We start from the raw sequence: 17,777 nt of genomic DNA, 5'->3' as shown, positions 1-17,777 counted from the left end.
TCCCTATCTTTCCACTGGACCTGAGGGATTCAGCCTTGAGAACATTGCAAAGCAAAACTCCAGTCAGCCTCTGAGAACCAGAGTGGTCTCCACACTCACGTGAGCCTCCCTATCCCAACTGAGGGAGCTGTCACCGGACATATCATCACGTATTACCTCAAGGGTGACACCCCAAATTCACACAGCCTGTTGTTGTAACCACCAGAGCCCTGATCCCCAAGATCGGCACGTCTGCTGTCGGACTGGGGAGATCAGGGTTTACTGAATGAGGACTCAGGGTTTACAAATTGAAGAAAAGATTCAAGCGCCAAACAAATAAAAGACACAAAACACAACTTACAGGAAAAACACGAATTTGGTGGGGCAGGGACCAGTAGCCAGGACAGTGGCTAAACAACAGTCAGAGGGTACCAGGTCTTCATTGGTGATGCCCAGGCCCTGCCTTTCAGCCCCGGGCTCTGCCCCCAGGCTGAGAGAACACAGGAAGCAGCTGTGCCAGGCCTACTTCCTGCTTCTCAGACCTTCCCCACTACCCAGACCATGAATAATCAGCCTCTGAACACAGAGCCCAGGAAGGTCAGGGCAGAGCCCAGGTCTTCTATCCACACCTGGCCTGGGTTCTGCTCTCAGCCCCGCTCACTCGGACCCCTACACTAGCCCCCAGTGAGGCTTCTCACTGCTATGCTAGCCTTCCCTCCTCAAGTCCATTCTGCCCTCAGCAGCCAAAGTGCCCTTGCTGTCATGCCAGGCTTAAGATGCCACCTCTGCTCAGAGCCCGCACGTCCCCACTGCTCAGAGCGAGGGGACCTCACTCTGAGCTGTGGCCCCAAGGCCTCCATGAAGGGACCCCTCCTCCCTTCTCTGTCTCCTCTCTCAGATCCCCCCAACTAAACTGCTTACAGTTCCTCAACTGTCCTGCAACACCACTGGGCCTTGGCTCATGCTGCGCCTTCTGCCCAGGGTGCCCTTTCCTTCTCATCTTCTGGCCAATAGCCAACTACTCTACTCATCCTTCGAGACTCAGCTCCTTCATTGCCTCCTTTCTGTAGCATTTCCTGACCCCGTCAGGCAGGACTGCACTCTGCTCGCGCTCAGGCCTCCTGTCTGATGTTATCACATCACCTGGACCCCAGCATCACTGGCAGCAGTTTGTGTAGTAGTTAGATGATAAGCTTCAGGGTTAGGCAGATCTGAGTTCAAATCCTGCCACTTACTAGCTGTAAGAGCCACTTAACACCTAGAAAACCATTGCCCCCTCTGTCAAATGGGAATAATCTTAACTACCCATGAGGCTGTTGGGTGGATCAAGTGGGAAAATCTCTATATCTTGCTTAGCCTGTCATAGGCATTCAATAAATAGGATTGCTTATTAGTGCTTTTTTCTTTTTTCCTATGGCTAGTGTGTAAGTTCCCTGAAGGCAGGGACAGTGTATTTTTCATCTTTGTATCATTGGTGCTCAGTCCCAGGCCTGACAGATGGGAGTTGATTATTAATTGTGATTAATCATCATTAATGATGAATGAACGAGTGAATGGCAATGAATGGATGAATAATGAATGAATGGACCAGATGAAAAGCAAGAAAGAAAACTCAGGACTTCTGCTGTTACTAATACTCATGATAAACCAAGCATTTAGTTTCCACAAAGTCTTAATTAAGATACCCCTTATGGAGCCATCATTTTGCAGGAAGAGAAGAAGGAGTAAGAAGGAGACAACTTTCTGTTGTCTATTGTCAATTTTCTGGAGTTGTTTCTACACAATAGGCCCCAAACCCAGTAGTGATCGTATCACCTGTGAACCAAACCTCAGTCTTCTTTCTCAGTGCCCATAGAGGGGCTTGTTTCCAGCCAGGAACTCACAGACGCCCCAGGACTGTTCTTGCATTTGGTAGCCAGAAGGCACCTGAGCCAGGTGTTTGGGGAAGGATGATGGACAGAGGGGGAAGAAGCTTCCAGATGGTGAGCTTTCACTTCTGGAAGCAAGAAATGATGTTACCTCCATCTCCTTGTGTCTGCTTTAGCCCAGACTTTTGGCCCTTGATGCCACTTTTCTTATAAATGTTACTTTACTTAGAATTGCTTAAGGCTTCACATTAACCACATTAACAGCAGGTTCCTCACTGTTTTCAAACCTGGCAACTTCCCTAAATTTCTTAGATGGTTCAAACTCTTTTAATCCACTGAATGTTTCTCGCTTGCTCTCTCTCTATTTTTTTTTTTTTTTTTTTTTTTTTGTGAGATGGAGTCTTGCTCTGTCACCCAGGCTGGCGTGCAGTGGCATAATCTTGGCTCACTGCAGCCTCCATCTCCTGGGTTCAAGCGATTTTCCTGCCTCAGCCTCCCGAGTAGCTGGGACTACAGGTGTGCACCAGACACCCAGCTATTTTTGTATTTTTGGTAGAGACGGGGTTTCTCCATGTTGGCCAGGCTGGTCTCGAACTCCTGACCTCAAGTGATCCACCAGCCTTGGCCTCCCAAAGTGCTGGGATTACAGGCATGAGCCACCGCGCTCAGCCAAAGCCACTGAATATTTCTAAACACAATTGAACTTGCTAGCAGTGTTTTAAACCCAGATGTTCAGAGGAGTTCTCACTCCCTGCTGCCACATCTGCCCCTTTCCTGCTTGTCTCCTGGGAAGAGAGGCATAATTAGGACCCTGGTGGGGCTCCCAGATTTCCAGGCTTGGCTACTCTGTAACATCTGGCTGATTCCACATACCCCTACTGGAGAGAAAAGCCCTGAAGTTTCACAATTCCACAGCAGAAACCTGACCTAAAATAGCAGCTAAGAAAGAGGGATTCGCAGGAAGCCGGGGGAGTCCCTGAATCCCTCATCCCAAACCAGTCTATGCCTGCTAAAACTAAAACAGGACTGAAAGATGGATTTGCTCTGAAACCCTCAGGGTTCCCCCGAGTTCCTTGTGCTCTTGAAGAATGAGCAGCGCACCTCTGCAGTCACATAGAGAAATGGAATCCCACAGTTCCAGGCCGGTTCTGGCACAGCAGGGAGAGGAAGGTAGCTTCTGCCTCCCACAGTTACTCAGAGTCTTATGGAAACAGAAAGCCAGATAGAGCTTTTAAAACACAATGACATTGAAGCTGAAATTCTGCAGCCGAAACACATATGTGTCACCATGGAACCAACAGGCAAGGTGTCCATCCTGTTGAGGTGGGATCATTTATTGTGTATGTGCAGGAGCAGAGATCTTGAGGCCAAAGCCAAGTTCTTCATCCCCGAAGGCACCCAGTGGTACCCACTCACATCACCCAGCCCTGTGCTTCCAGGCCGTTGTTGCCTTGGGGGATAAATGGTGATGGTTTTTCAATAGTGTAATTACACCAAATCAAATTCTAGTCTTCTAATGGCTATTAAATGCATCACAAATCCTTTATTGATTCTATTTAGAGAAAGAAATAAGTCCTGGCTCAGGCTCCCTGTTGGGCAGACTGGCCAACCGCCGGATCTGGCTCACCCAGTAGATAGATGTGCCTTGTGTAGAGTTTGTGCACAGGGCCTGGCTGGATATCAGGGACACTGAGGCAAAGGTGTTCTCGGGGAATGACTTGCACTGGGTCCCACTGATGTCTTCTCTTGATCCTCTAGGATCCGAACCACCAAAAGACAAGACCATCATCCTGGAGCAGCTGCGGAAGATCTCCCTACCTCTCTACAGCATCCTCTCTGCCCTCACCATCCTCGGGATGATCATGGCCAGTGCTTTTCTCTTCTTCAACATCAAGAACCGGAATCAGAAGTAAGCCACCCTGGTCCTCCTCTGTGATATCACTTTCTGAATTGACAAGCCTATGGACACAGTATAGGAGTGCCACATGACAGATTCCCCAGGGACACAGAAGTCTGCAGGGCAGTTTCCCAAAGTGTTACTCAGTTGCTAGGATGTTGTAGGTGTTACATGCATGTGAGTATGCATGTGTGTGCACATGCACACAAACACACACACACACACACACACACACACACACAGGCCGGGCTGCTGGCTGCACAGGAGTTTAGTCAAATAAGTTTGAGGAAGTTAAATAAAATCGAAGAGTCCAAGTCCATGGACCTTCTCAGAGCTTTAGATATACTCCTGTACTTTGTGGAGGTCCAGGAGGAGAGATATAGAAGACAGAATTCCCCAAACTTCTTTGCCCCTATCCCCTAGCATCGCTGGGAATCACCACTGAAGGGGGTCACAAAATCCAGTGAATGGACTCCCATTGGTACAGTTCATTACGGCCAGGAAGCCCTCCCTTCCATCATCCCGAATGACCCTCCAGATAACTCCTCATTTCACAGAGAAGAGCCCTGAAGTTCAGCGACGGAGTGCTGCTGTCCACTCGTGGCAGACTGTCTTCTTGGTTTCTTGTCTTAATTTCTTTTCCCCACCACATGCCGTTAATTCTCCAGAGGAGGGAGGCTGACTGAGTTATTCTGGTCAGTCATGGGTAGAACAGGCCGCCACTCCAGGTGGTGGTTTTTACCAAGTGCATTTTGCTTCTTTGGTGTCCATAGCAAATCCCCGAACCCAGCCCCAAGCCTTTTTGTGGAATGAGCAGGGGTGCAGAGCATGGACCGTCATGGGGAAAGCCACAGTGACCACCTATATGGTGCCATGGCTCTGCTGTGGTGCCCAGAAGCCACATTGCATGAACTCGTGGGCTGTCAGGAACAAGTCTGATTCTGAAGAAAACAGTTTTTTTGGTTTTTGAGATTTTTTAATTTCTGCCTGCTTGCAAAGAAGGAATTTGGAGGCTCTAAACTTTTGTATGTGTGCTTGGTTTTTTAATTAATCTATTTATTATTTATTTATTTATTTATTTATTTATTTATTTATTTATTTATTTTTAAGAGACAGTCTCCCTATGCTGCCTAGGCTTTTCTCAAACTCCTGGCCTCAAGCGATCCTCCTGCCTCAGCCTCCCAAGTTGCTGGAATTAGAGGCATGAGCCACCGTGTCCGGGGTTATTTTGTTGTTGTTTGGCTTTTTTGGATAGCAATCGGTTAGGTCAAACCTATTTCCTGAAAAACAGAAAAGAGTTTTCTTCTCCTGTTATTTTATTTTACTTACAACAAATAGCACATATACTGCCACGAAAAAAAGTGAGGCAACTTTTATCCACTCCATACAAACCTTAAATGCTGAACATACCTCTTAGCACTTGGCACAGGCCTGGGCACATAATCAGCTCTCAAAGTTAGATTGACAGCCCAGATGCCTCGAGAAGTCCCATCGGGACAGCAAGTTGCCCCATCATAAGACTAAACTCATTGAATTCCTTAACTACGCCCTCTTGGCCTCCTGGGGGAAAGTTACCATTACTCTTTCCAAGAGGCCGGCATCCAGGTGAAGTGTTTTGTTTTGTTATGTTTTGTTTTGTTTTGTTTTGTTTTGTTTTGTTTTGTTTTGTTTTGTTTTGTTTTTTAACAGGCTTGGCTATTGAAAAATCTGCAGAAAGATAGAAAATAAATATTGCTATGGTTCCCAATCCCTCCCCCTACTTCTCTCTTCCTAAATCCATCCTATAAGGCCCACCTCCTCTGGGAAGCCTGCCCCAACCCCCAGGCTCTCCCCTTCCCTGACTGCTGTAGTAATAAGAATGGAGGCATCTAAGTAGTTCACTGTTTACAAAAGGACCTCCAGGGACCCAACGTCATCTCAGCTTCACATGTGTCCAAGGCAACAGGATCAGTTATCTCAGGTACAGGTGAGGAAATTGAGCCAGGCTAAGTGACTTGTCAAGGTGTCACTTTTACGGAGTGGCGGAGTCTAAGCCCTGGACCCCATGCTCCCAACTTGAAAGCCTAGGTGCAGTTCACAGAGGAAGAGCAGCAGGCTTCTTATTTCCCTCTCTCTTTGACGTTTTGCATGTTTAAAATGTGAAGGGTTAACAGAACTGCAGAATGCAAAGGAAAATGTTGGGGAACAATTGGCCGTAATTACAGTCTGCAAAAGAGCCCCTCAACCACAGGGCGCCTAAAACCTGAAGCGCTTCTGAACTGATTGTGCTGGGGGAGCCAGGCACCTACCAGCTCACTAATGACCCTGGCTTGCTGGGCAGCTGGGGGCCACCACGGGGTTCCGGGAGGAAATAACAGAGAAGGATGCAGAGTCTGGAAGTATAAAGAATGCTCCGTGCTCCCCACTGCAGCCTAGTGAAGACATGGGTAGTAGGTGGGATGGGGACTCTGGTGTCTCCCTCTGTCACCCCAGTGACTGGGAGAGGTATTCCTGCCCACGTATGTGGCTGTCTTTGTGCACAGAACAGTGTGAGCTTTCCTAAGCAGCCCTCGAGACTCACAGTTAGGCCTCCTTGACACGGTCTACTCAAGGCTGGGGAGTGTGGTATGGGACTTCCTCCTCACTGTGGGGAACGTGGCTGAAGTTACATGTCACATTCTCTAGATTTGACATGAGTTCTCAGCTCCAGCAAAAAAAAAAAAAAAAACAAACAAACAAAAAAAAAACCTGTTGACTTAATGCTTTTGTTTAAACTGAAAATTAATGGATGAAGAAGCTGATGTGACAAGCTGTCCCTAGGGAAGTAATAGGTGAACTTGACAAAGGAGGCAGGGAAATCAACAATTAGAAATATATAGTTGTCTGAGGTCTTTTAGTGAAGGACAAACAGTAGGTGGGGAGGGGGGTAGAGGAAACCAGAGCTTTTCATTATTTCTCTGTAAGGGGAAGGTTCCAGAGTGAGCACCTGGGTGCTGGGGAAATCTGACTAGAAATGTGGGCCTTCCTGCTGATGTGTCCCCTGAGGCCCCATGGCTTATTTCTCTTTCTCTCTCTCCCCTCTAGCCTAAGCAACAATATATATCTAGCAGGCGTTAAGAAAATACCTGTTGAAGGAATAACTAAATTAACAGTTCTGTTAAATCTATTGTCTCTTTCTCTTGTCAGGCTGATAAAGATGTCAAGTCCATACATGAACAACCTTATCATCCTTGGAGGGATGCTCTCCTATGCTTCCATATTTCTCTTTGGCCTTGATGGATCCTTTGTCTCTGAAAAGACCTTTGAAACACTTTGCACCGTAAGTCATTCTGCATAAGCCAGTGGTATATGTTAGAAAGTTTCCTTGGTGACCTCAGTCATCGAAAACACAGATGCAAACCCAGAAATACATGAAAATACATGAACAGGCAGGGAACAACCCACTTAGTAGTTCTTGAACTCAGCAGGGAAGAACGGTGTTACTGTCAGGCCAGCACCGGGTATAAATACCACCTATAAAGTTAAGATAATGGACTTCCAGCCCGGGCAACATGGTGAAACCCTGTCTCTACGAAAAATACAAAAAAATTAGCCAGGCATGCTGGCATACACCTGTAGTCACATCTTCTCAGGAGGCTGAGGAGGTAGGATTGCTTGAGCCCAAAGATCAAGGTTACAGTGAGTTGTTGACTGCGTCACTGTGCCCCAGCCTGGGAAACAGAGAAAGACCCTGTCTCAAAAAAAAGATAATGGACTTACCAGGCCACTGTTAGAAGAGAGCCCACTGAGAAATGACAGAGTAACATAGAAAAGGAGGGAAAAAAGTTATCATCCTGAAAAGCATCAGCACCAAGGGTCAGAGTCAGGGTCAGGATAGTTTAAGAAGGAACAGATCCTCCCATCTACCTCAAAAACCATCAAAGAATATGATGATAGATCTTTGTATATCTGACTTTGAGTTATACGGTAAAAGCTATAATTGTTATTTTCTATTTAAGTGGTGTTTTCTTAAATGGTTTTTTCCTTATTGTTCCCCTAAGGAGCATTTTTAGACATTTCTTCCTAATGATTCCTCTTATGAAAGTTTAATACCAGAAATATAATGTATATCTGTTTGTGTACTTTATATATATATCTATGGTTTATATGTAAAAAAGAGTAATGTTTCTTCACATTCAAGAACCAACAGTTGCCCCCAAGGGAGCTGTAGCATCCCTATTGAGATATATATATATTTAATGAAGTCCAAAGCAGTGTAACTAATTTACTATACTTTAGAAAGATTATTTTAAAAGTTAATTAACATGTTAAAAAGTTTAATGCCTAAAGAAATGCCTTTTATTTTTTTGTTGTTGTTGTTTTTTGGGTTTTTTTGGAGATGGAGTTTCACTCTTGTTGCCCAGGCTGGAGTGCAATGGTGCGATCTCGGCTCACTGCAACCTCCGCCTCCTGGGTTCAAGCGATTCTCCTGCCTCAGCCTCCCGAGTAGCTGGGATTACAGGTGCCTGCCACCAGGCCCATCTAATTTTATATTTTTAGTAGAGATGGGGTTTCTCCATGTTGGTCAGGCTGGTCTTGAACTCCCGACCTCAGGTGATCTGCCCGCCTCGGCCTCCCTAGTTATTTTTTTAAAGGGGGTTATGTATTAGCAATCACTTAGTAGTTGTATGGAACTAACTCTCAGTTGAAAATACCATAAACTTACTTTTTAAGAATAAAGTAATCAGTTGGGATGTATTTCTGGACATTGACTATGATCTGTCCAAATGGGGTTAGCCAGCTGGGTCTCTTTAGAGTCCCACATGCAGTAATTCATCCAGTCCCCTGCCTGGAAGACCAGAGCTAGAGGGGATGGTCAAAAGATAGGTGCTGAGTGGATTCATCCAAAAGCCACTCCTTTGTTGGTGCTGTTTTCTTTCAAGATGTTGAGAGCACTGTGGGCCCTTTTTTGCAAAGCAGCCTTTTTTAGACTGCATTTGTTGCTCACAAGGCTCAGTGTTGCCCACTGCTGGATGATGAGGGCTGAAGGCTAGCAGTGAGGGACGCTTAAATGAAGGACCTTTTAAGTGTGCTGCAAGTCCCCACTCTCACACCCGAGACTTTCAGGACTGAGTCCAGGCCAGTCCCTCTGCTCTGGGACAGCACACGGAAAGGAGGGAAGCCCCCCGAGATCTTACAGTCTAGGGGATTTTGCTCCCTGGATTTCTGTGAATGATTGAACTGGACTGACTTACACATCATCGAGAAGTTGTTCCTGTTACCAGTAACTTCACTGTGAGCTGTCTAGCCAGGGAGAGGTCTACAGATACATTTACTTTATCCTCAATTGGGCAGTGCCTTGAGAAGTGTGTGGTTGAGTCCCCAGTAACTGAGGGGTTAGTGAGGTCAGTGGTGTGTTCAGGCCCCTTCTTCTCCTGCATGGCTGTCAAACCCCAGTGCTCCAGGGTCACTTGGTTTACTCTTCCCACTCAAGAGTTTTTCATTCCAAGCCTGGCACTGGCTCATTCCCACCAAAAGACCAAAAGAGTGTGACCTTCTGGCATGAGACTAATTCCCATTATTCTGCCCTTCTGGGAGTGAAGAAGGTGAATATAAAAGATGCAAGTCCCTGGCTTCACTGTGCCTGCAGTCAGCTTCCAAAGAAGCTGAGCTGCTCAAAAGTCCTTGTGGGTATGGTTCAGTGGAGTTGTTCTCTAAAGAGTATGGCCTCCTGGGGCAAGGTGCAGTGGCTCACGCCTATAATCCCAGCACTTTGAGAGGCTGAGGCAGGCAGATCACCCAAAGTCAGGAGTTCAAGACCAGCCTGACCAACATGGAGAAACCCTGTCTCTACTAAAAATACAAAATTAGCCGGGCGTAGAGGCAAGTGCCTGTAATCCCAGCTACTCAGGAGGCCGAGGGCAGGAGAATCGCTTGAACCTGGGAGGCAGGGGTTACAGTGAGCCGAGATCGCGCCATGGCACTTCAGCCTGGGCCCCACAAGAGCAAAACTCCATCTCAAAAAAAAAGAAAAAAGAAAAAAAAAAGGTGGCTTTCTGGCATGAGAATGATAACCAAAGCACATGGAAGTCTTGCTAGTTTTAGTGGAAGTGTGAAGGCCACTGAGTCTCTGATATTCCTACATCAGCATGACTTTTGTGCCCTGAGATGCCTAACAATTTCATGGGCATACAATTTATTTGTGGTCAGCTTTCCTGGGCAGTGGTGAGGCCTGAATAAAAGGTTGCTGCTGAGGGACCCTGATGAAGTTAAACGAGGAAAGTCAGGATTTCTCTCTTCCATCTGTGCTTAGGCTTCCTCCCCAAGTTTTAGGACACTGTGATGATTACAGTAATGGAAATGGTACTGGGGCTGGGTACAGTGGCTCATGCTTGTAATCCCAGCACTTTGGGAGGCCGAGGCGGGTAGATCACCTGGGGCCAGGAGTTCAAGACCAACCTGGCCAACATGGCAAACCCCGTCTCTACTTAAAAATACAAAAAATTAGCCGGGCAAGGTGGCGGGTGCCTGTAGTCCCAGCTACTCAGGAGGCTGAGGCAGGAGAATGGCGTGAACCTGGGAGGCGGAGCTTGCAGTGAGCCGAGATCGTGCCACTGCACTCCTGCCTGGGCGACAAAGCAAGACTCTGTCTCAAAAAAAAAAAAAAAAAAAGATACTGGGGGCAAGTTTGGCAACTCCAGTTTCTCATTGGCATCCCTGAGAGGCAAGGAGCTTGCCTTGTTCCCCAGGTTGAGAACCAGTGGAGCAAAACCCTACCCTCGTTCTGCCATGGCCCCAGTCCTTCCCAGGGGCCACTCTGCCCATCTCCTCATCACTTGCTATTGGACACCTGGGAATGCCTCAGGTGTCCTGAGGCATTCAGTCTTCACTGCAGAGATTCCTGCAGCAGACATGAAGGGCTGCCCAGCCTTTAGAAACTCTCTCCTTCCCAGAAATAAGTTCCTGACATCTTGCCTTGTTCACAAGCCAAAGGCTATGAAAGCACAGGTGCTTTCTCAAGTTTGACCTGAATTTGACAACCACAGGGTGATGCAGGCTAGGGAGCAAAAACAGGGACATCCCCCACACCCAGGGCTTTTCTTTTTAATGAAGCCTGACATTCTATTCTGGGAGTCACGCTCATTTGTGTGAGGGGAAGGTTGTCCTGGGAAGCTGGGGAAGGCTGGTATGAATAAGTCATAAATCGCTTTACAAATCAGCATCGGCTCTGAAGATGAGGGCCCGAAAAGATGTTAGGGCCCAGTTCTTGCCACCCCTGAGAATTAATTTATTTGCAGTCAAGGCTGTTTTAGAAGCTCTGCAAAGGGGAGTCCACATGCATGACTGTGAGGAAAAGGCATAGATTATCTACCCCGGACTGAATTGGGTCAGCACAGATGTGTACATGGGTTAGGGCTGGGACCATTTATTTACTAATTCTCAATATCGCCCAGGAAGAGGAAGTGAAAGCTCTTGAATTTACGGCCTAAGTACCAGTGCCCGATGGGTACAATTTGGGTTGTAGTCCACCTGCTATTCCAGGATGGGCAGCTCCTTAATTTCACTTGGTGCCATGGATTCTGTTTTTCGGACCTAGAAGGCTGCTCCCAACAAACTCCCACCGAGTGGGGAGCTGCAAGGAAAAGCAGGTCTGTATGTCGTAGTGATCACGGATCTTCCAACAACAGCCTGCATTCGACTGCCACCGCCTCCACTTACTAGCTCCTGACTGCGGCAAGTGACTTAACCTCAGTTTTCTCATCTGTAAAATGAGCCTAACAGTTTTCCCTCTGCAGGATTGCAGTGTGGGTTAAACAAGACGATTCAGACAAGCTGCCTGGAACTCAGGGAGAGTGCTGCATGGAGGGATGTAGGAGGAGGGATAGGCATCACAGCTTGTCACCTTGCATCCTCGTCACAGTGTAATTTCCTGGTGTCCCACACTGGGTTCTGTAAATCTTAAAGGACAGGGGACAAGGTAGACCATGAGGCCAGGTTCAGACATGGTGCAGCCGAAGTCACAGTTTTGTCTGCTCTGCTGCCATATACATGCCGCTTTTTTCTCCCTTTTAGTTTTCAATATAGCAGCTTAACACAGTGAGAGACCATGAATACCACCTCAGACAGAAACCTACGACAGTCACAAGATTAGGCCTCTCTAGGGGCTACACCTCTGCTCAGACGAGGGTGGGTGCATGTGTGAGTGCGTGCACACAGATTCACACACACACAGTGCTACTGCTAGGGACGCAGCTTCTCTTAGTTCCCATCCCCCACTCCCTCTGACCCTTTCCAGAATCTTCCCAGCCTGTCAGTGCCGGTTTCTGCAAGTCTTGAGAACAGCTCCAGCTATACCCCGTGCTGTCTCCCTGGACACTGTGTGGGTAGTGGAGTCACCATAGCAACGTGGCCCCTATGGACATGGAGCTGTCTGCAAGGACGGTGCTGGGCGTGGGCCAGGGCCCCAGTGCCAGGGGGGAGGGATGGACCCCCGCAGCTGAGCTGACCCAGCTCTGGGATCCCAGCCCCTGTCTGCCCAGACAAGGAGCCCGGCAGGTGGGGATGAGAAAAAGCACTTGCCTTCCTTGTGGATCTGAGGCAGAAACCCCAGCTCAAGTGTGGGAGGAGTAAGAAGGGACTTTGCAGAGAGGATGAGGAGGTTCCAGGTGGACCTTAGATCCCAGCGTGGGCCTCACACAGCTTCCTGGGCTCTCAGAAGCATTCCTGGGCGTGGGGTAGTCAACAGCTTCCTGTTAACTCCCTGAGCCTGTGCCCTCAGCCTCTGCGATTCACCAAGGCCAGCTTTCAGCCAGAGGCAGCCTTTCCTTCATGACCACCTGACAAGGCCAAGTTCACTGTCCCCACCTGACGGAACAGAAAACTGAAGCCCTGTCACACACTGCTAGGCAGCAGGGAAGAAGTTTAAAACTAGCTCTGTTGGACCACAAAGATGACTGAGATGTTTCATTGGAAATCAAGAATATTCTGATTTTTTATGAGCTGGCTTATACCAGAAAAGGAAAAAAAAAAAAAAAACAGTCAACTAAGTTCTTAGGGATCTGGTAACCACTTAGCCAATATTACCAAAATTTTTGTCTCAGATTTTTTTTAATTAAGATATAATCCACATACCATAAATTTTGCCCTTTTAATGTGTACAATTCAGTGGTTTTTGTTTACCCTATTTAACATCTCTTAACCTTAGTTTCCTCTTCTGTAAAATGGGGATGATAATAATAGGGTTGTGAGGATTAAATGAGATTATGTATGTAAAGTACCTAGTGCCTGTCACACAGTAAGGCTTCATACATCTTAGCTGTTATCATTATGTATGAACGAATGATGGGACTATGTCTGGATAATTGTGTTCACTTCTGGGTACCATTAAAAGAGACACTGATAAAGCAGAGTAAACTTGGGATGAAGAGGCTGGGAGGCGGTGGCTCATGCCTGTAATCCCAGCACTTTGGGAAGCTGAGGTGGGTGGATCACCTAAGGTCAGGAGTTCAAGGCCAGCCTGGCCAACATAGTAAAATCCCATCTCTACTAAAAATACAAAGATTATCCAGGCGTGGTGACAGACGTCTATAGTCCCAGCTACTCAGGAGGCTGAGGCAGGAGAATCACTTGAACCTGGGAAGCAGAGGTTGCAGTCAGCCAAGATCGTGCCACTGTACTGCAGCCCGGGTGACAGAGGGAGACCCTGTCTCAAAAAAAAATAAAAAAGAAGAGGCTGAGAAAACCGGTTGATGCTGGCCAGTTTGATGTAGGTACCCACGGCAACTTCTAGCCTTCTGCGGCCTTGCTCTACCAAAACTGGGGCGGGAACAGACTTGGGTCCTGCCTAAGTCAAAGCCAAGCTGGTGGTTGCCTCTGCCACCTTGAGTGCTGAAAGAGGCTTTGGGGCAGGCAGCAAGGGAGATAAGAATGACACAGACGGGACCTCTGAGGATGCTGCAGCCATGTAGTGGTTGGAATCTGGCCTAAGAAGCCAGTTCGGCCCAGGGCTACCCTGAGGGATGCTCAGAAGAGCATGGCTCAGCTTTAGCTCCCAGCTGCCTCTACTTGCTGACCACCCTAACTCTTTTATCTATTTTTCTACTAAAAAAAAGTATGTATATTATAAGCGTGGCACTCAGCAAATTTTCACAAACTGAACTCAACTGTGAATCCAGGATCCAAATCAAGAAGCTGGACTTTATCAGCATCCCAGAGGCCCTCCCTGTCTCCTTCCGGTTCCTATCTGCCCCAACCCTCCTCCCCTTGCCAAAGGGTGGCTCCCATCCCAGCTCCTGCATGCACAGACAGTGCTGCTCAGTGTGCACTGAGCCACCTGGGGGTCTGGATGGAATGCAGCAGGTCTAGAAGGGGGCCTGTGCATTCCTGACACACACTCAGGGAATGCTGATGCCACATCCCCAGACCGCACTTGGAAGAGCAGGGATAAGATTAGTACCTGATGCTTTATTTTTGTGTTTGTCTCTTGGAGACTGGTTGTGTAAGATAAATGGAAGCACCAGAAGCCTGGTCTCCTGGGGCCCAGCTGTGGGAGGGAAGGAGCTCCTGGGCTGGAAGACACTAGAGTGTGGCCCCCACCCTCGAACCTCGGGAAGCAGGGTGGTTCCGTCACAGCTGGCAGGGTGAGGTTCGAGTCCCAAAGCACCCCTTCAGCCTCTTCACTCTGCTCAGATGGGTGGCAGCTAGGCAGGGATGGGGCAGGAGAGGCCCAGACACTGGACTGGGGAGTGTGATGCCCTCTTCCTGCCCTCCTAGAGGTACCGGGATTTTCTAACTCTAACTAGAAAGGTCAAGGCTGCCTAGGAACACCCACTTGGTCTCCCTGGAAATTCAAGTCTGGTAGGAATTAATGGAATATTTTTAGTTAAAAGGCCATAAATCTGTGGTTTTGTTGTTGTTGTTGTTGTTGCATGGGGATTTCTTTTTGAGGCAGTTGAGAAGTAAAACAATGTAATAATGTGGGTTTGGGGCTGTTTCTGCAGGTGGGCTCTCATGGCTGGCCATGGTAACATGCTTTGTGATTTCAGAAGAGAGCAGGAAGGCTGGACTAGGAGATACCCACAGGGTTTGGTGGTGGCCTTGCCTGGCAGGTCCAGACCAGCTCAAGGAGAGGGCCACAGGGACTGGCTGTCACAGGGCCTGGTTGGGCCAACTGGAGTCCTGGATGGGGTACAGATGCCCACTTGATGACAGTGGCCTCCCCACCCCCAACTCCCTTCCAGAGGAGGGGGCTGAGTGGGGAACCAGGGACTCCCCAGACTCCTGAGCCAATAAGCAGATGATGGCCTCCCTTCCAGACACCCCACATGTGGGCCACTCCAACCCCTGGCTCTGCTCAGCACTCTTGTTCCCACAATTCATTCATTCATATGATAACATTCCCAGGCACCTGCTAGGCACAGATCATGGTCCTCGGGAAGCTGGCAGTGTAGATTGAAAACCTAAGTAAACAAACAGTTCCCATTTACTATGTTGTGTACAGTGGCAGAGACAGGCCTAGGGGAGTGGGAAAGGCCCAGAAGCAAGGGACAAATCAGGGAAGACTTAAAATAAGAGACCCCTCTGAGTGAGCTCCAGTTATTTCTGGAAGTCCTAAATGATACACCATCCTTGCCCATGGAATTCTCAGCAGCTGCAATCACATGGTGTGGCCACTCAGTCCTTCCTCTCTGGCCCTGACGCCCACTCATCCACGTCTCCTGTCCACAGAGCTGTATGAAGGCACACAGCAGCCCCCTCCCCAACATGCCCCACCCACTCCTGCCACTACCCATCTGAGAATGCTGCGTTTCCAAAAAGCTCCCCAACCTCCAGTCCTGAGGCACCTTCTGGGATTGTGGGGGAACAGGAAGAAAGGCCTCTTCCTCATTCTGCATTGTTCCGTGGCCTGAGCCAAGGCTGCCAAGGGCAGTTGCGCACTTTCTGCACTACACAAGGGTGTTGGCATCGGGGACCGGAGGTGAATTTCCGGCCTGTGATCGGATCTTTGAGCCAAGTTCTTGGAGTTTGTTGGCTTCAAGGGCCTTGAGGAGTGGAGTCCTTCAGAAAGGGCCCAGACGGGGTGTCTTTCAGAAATTTCTCCTCCCAGAGGAGAAACCTCTCTCTGATTTGCCCCAAGGCTTCTAAGATGCCCCCCAGGCCCTGACTTGGGTTCCAGAGTACTCTTGTGGGTCCTGAGTCACCTATGCCCCCTGCACCGTCCCCCCAGAAAGGCTCTGCTGTACTCCAAACTCCAGAGAAGATTTTCTGTACAGGTCTTACCCAAAAGACCCTGAGCAAGATGGGGTCTTCTGGGGCTGTTTCTAGAGGCTGCTCTTCAGAGTCTTATAACTTCAGGATTTATCTGTCACCCCTGCCCTAGAAGACAAGACAGGCCCTGGAGACCTCAGGCCTCTCAGCTTCCCCACCTCATACCTCACAGTGGTCTGGGGCTTGCTTTGGGGCGCTCTGGGAGTTTCTTCCCTCCTTCTCACTGTTGATCACCTCAGATGAGCAGTCAGAATGAAATAAAAGGCCCTTGAGAGAACCATTTGGACAGCAGGAAAGTGACTTGCCCCTGTGTCCAGCCAGCCACCAGGGCTTGCTCCTCCATCTGACTTGTTGGCCTGAAGCCCACATGAATCTGTGGCAACAAGGAGACCCAGAGCACAGCAGTCCTGTCTGTCATCTGTCAGAACAGGCCTGCCAGCAGAGGTTGTGTGTCCATTTTCATGTTGATCCCCAGAAGGGCAATGAAAGCCCTTCACCCTGCCAGGCATGCTTCATGAAATCAGTGGAGCAAGCGGCTGAGCAGAATTGTTCTGGGCATAGATTTTTCCTTCCATTTGGAGAATTGCTCTCATTTCCTTTTCCTTTTTCATAGCTGGGACTGAGATGGGCACTGCCTGCCTAAAGTTTGTCTTCCCCCATGGATGTATTATGTTCAAGGCAGTTTGCAGAGGGGACTGAGTACTTGATGGCTAAGGGGAGAAAAAGAAAGATGTTAAATCAGAAAAATAAACACACGTAAGACTTTAGGAGAAAAAGTGAAGTACCTATTTGGTGTTGATGAATCAGTAGAGACTTGTATTGGTGGTAACATATTGGAAAACAGAATCATTACAACCCTTCAGATGAAACCTTCTAGTTTATTTGGCATCATAGAGCCACATAGAAGGGATGTCATTAAATGAAAACTCCCTCAGTGCAGGAAATGCCCCTGCAGCATTCTGATGGATGGAGAGAAGGGGGGTGGGTCTTCCAAGCTTTGCTTGAATATGTGGAGTGATGGGGAGCTCACTACCTGTCAGACAGCATGTGGAAGGGGCAGCTGAGGCCATGAACTCAGCCTCTTTTGCTATCAAATGCTCCAGTTCTGTCTGTGGTCTTCCTTTAATTTGCTTGCTCGGGCTCAACTTGCACATCTGTGGTGACAAAGAGTTCATGACCTCCTAAACCGGCCCATCCAGCCTGATTGTCTCCTCTTGGCTCCAGAGATTTAAAGGTGAGCAAAGCAGGCCCTGCCTCCCGGTAGCTTCATCTAGTGGGAGAGGCAGACAGGCAATCAGATAGATGTCATCTCTGTGTGATCAGCAGAGCAGAAACGTGCTCGAAGGCAGAAGTCACGAGGAGGAAGTGGTCATGACCTCCCTGCAAGGTCTCAGTGGGCTTCTCAGAGGAAGTGGCTCACAAGTTTGGATTTCGGAGGATGCATGAGAAGTTGTGAAGAACATGGAACAAGGAATGGCATTTTGGGTGGGGGAAACAGCGCGTGTCAGACCCGGCAGCATGAGCCAGTGTAATGTGAGGGGAAAGACTGGGCAGGGCAGGATGGCTTGAGAAATATCAGAAGAGGTAAGGTGGAGGGGGCTGCGCCCTGCCTGCTAAGAATTTGGAGTTTAACCTGAGGGCTCTGTGGGGCAGCGATAGGTTTAAATCCCAGAAACTTAAGCTGGAGTAACACTTCATATGGGGACTCACTGTGGATCCCTGGCAGTAGGTGTCTGGTGATTGTAGGCAGGAACGCTCCCAAAGACAAAGTGGTTGGTCAGTTCTCTACACCAGACAGCCAAGGGAAT

The 17,777-nt window shown here is 48.4% G+C and overlaps 1 protein-coding gene across 2 annotated transcripts in view; it reads left to right on the top strand.

Annotated features, from left to right (window-relative positions):
- The window catches only part of GABBR2 (gamma-aminobutyric acid type B receptor subunit 2), a 426,725-nt gene that overhangs the window by 324,700 nt on the left and 84,248 nt on the right, over positions 1-17,777 (top strand). For both annotated transcript variants that reach the window (XM_032164654.2, XM_058446038.1), the window contains 2 exons: positions 3,606-3,756; positions 6,910-7,042. In XM_032164654.2, the coding sequence (XP_032020545.1) occupies positions 3,606-3,756; positions 6,910-7,042 (284 nt within the window). The remainder of the gene's footprint in view (positions 1-3,605; positions 3,757-6,909; positions 7,043-17,777) is intronic.

The sequence above is a fragment of the Hylobates moloch genome, unplaced genomic scaffold (genome assembly GCF_009828535.3).
Source record: "Hylobates moloch isolate HMO894 unplaced genomic scaffold, HMol_V3 SCAFFOLD_10, whole genome shotgun sequence".
Classification (NCBI taxonomy): Eukaryota; Metazoa; Chordata; class Mammalia; order Primates; family Hylobatidae; genus Hylobates; species Hylobates moloch.
This window is presented reverse-complemented; position numbering and strand designations above follow the sequence as displayed.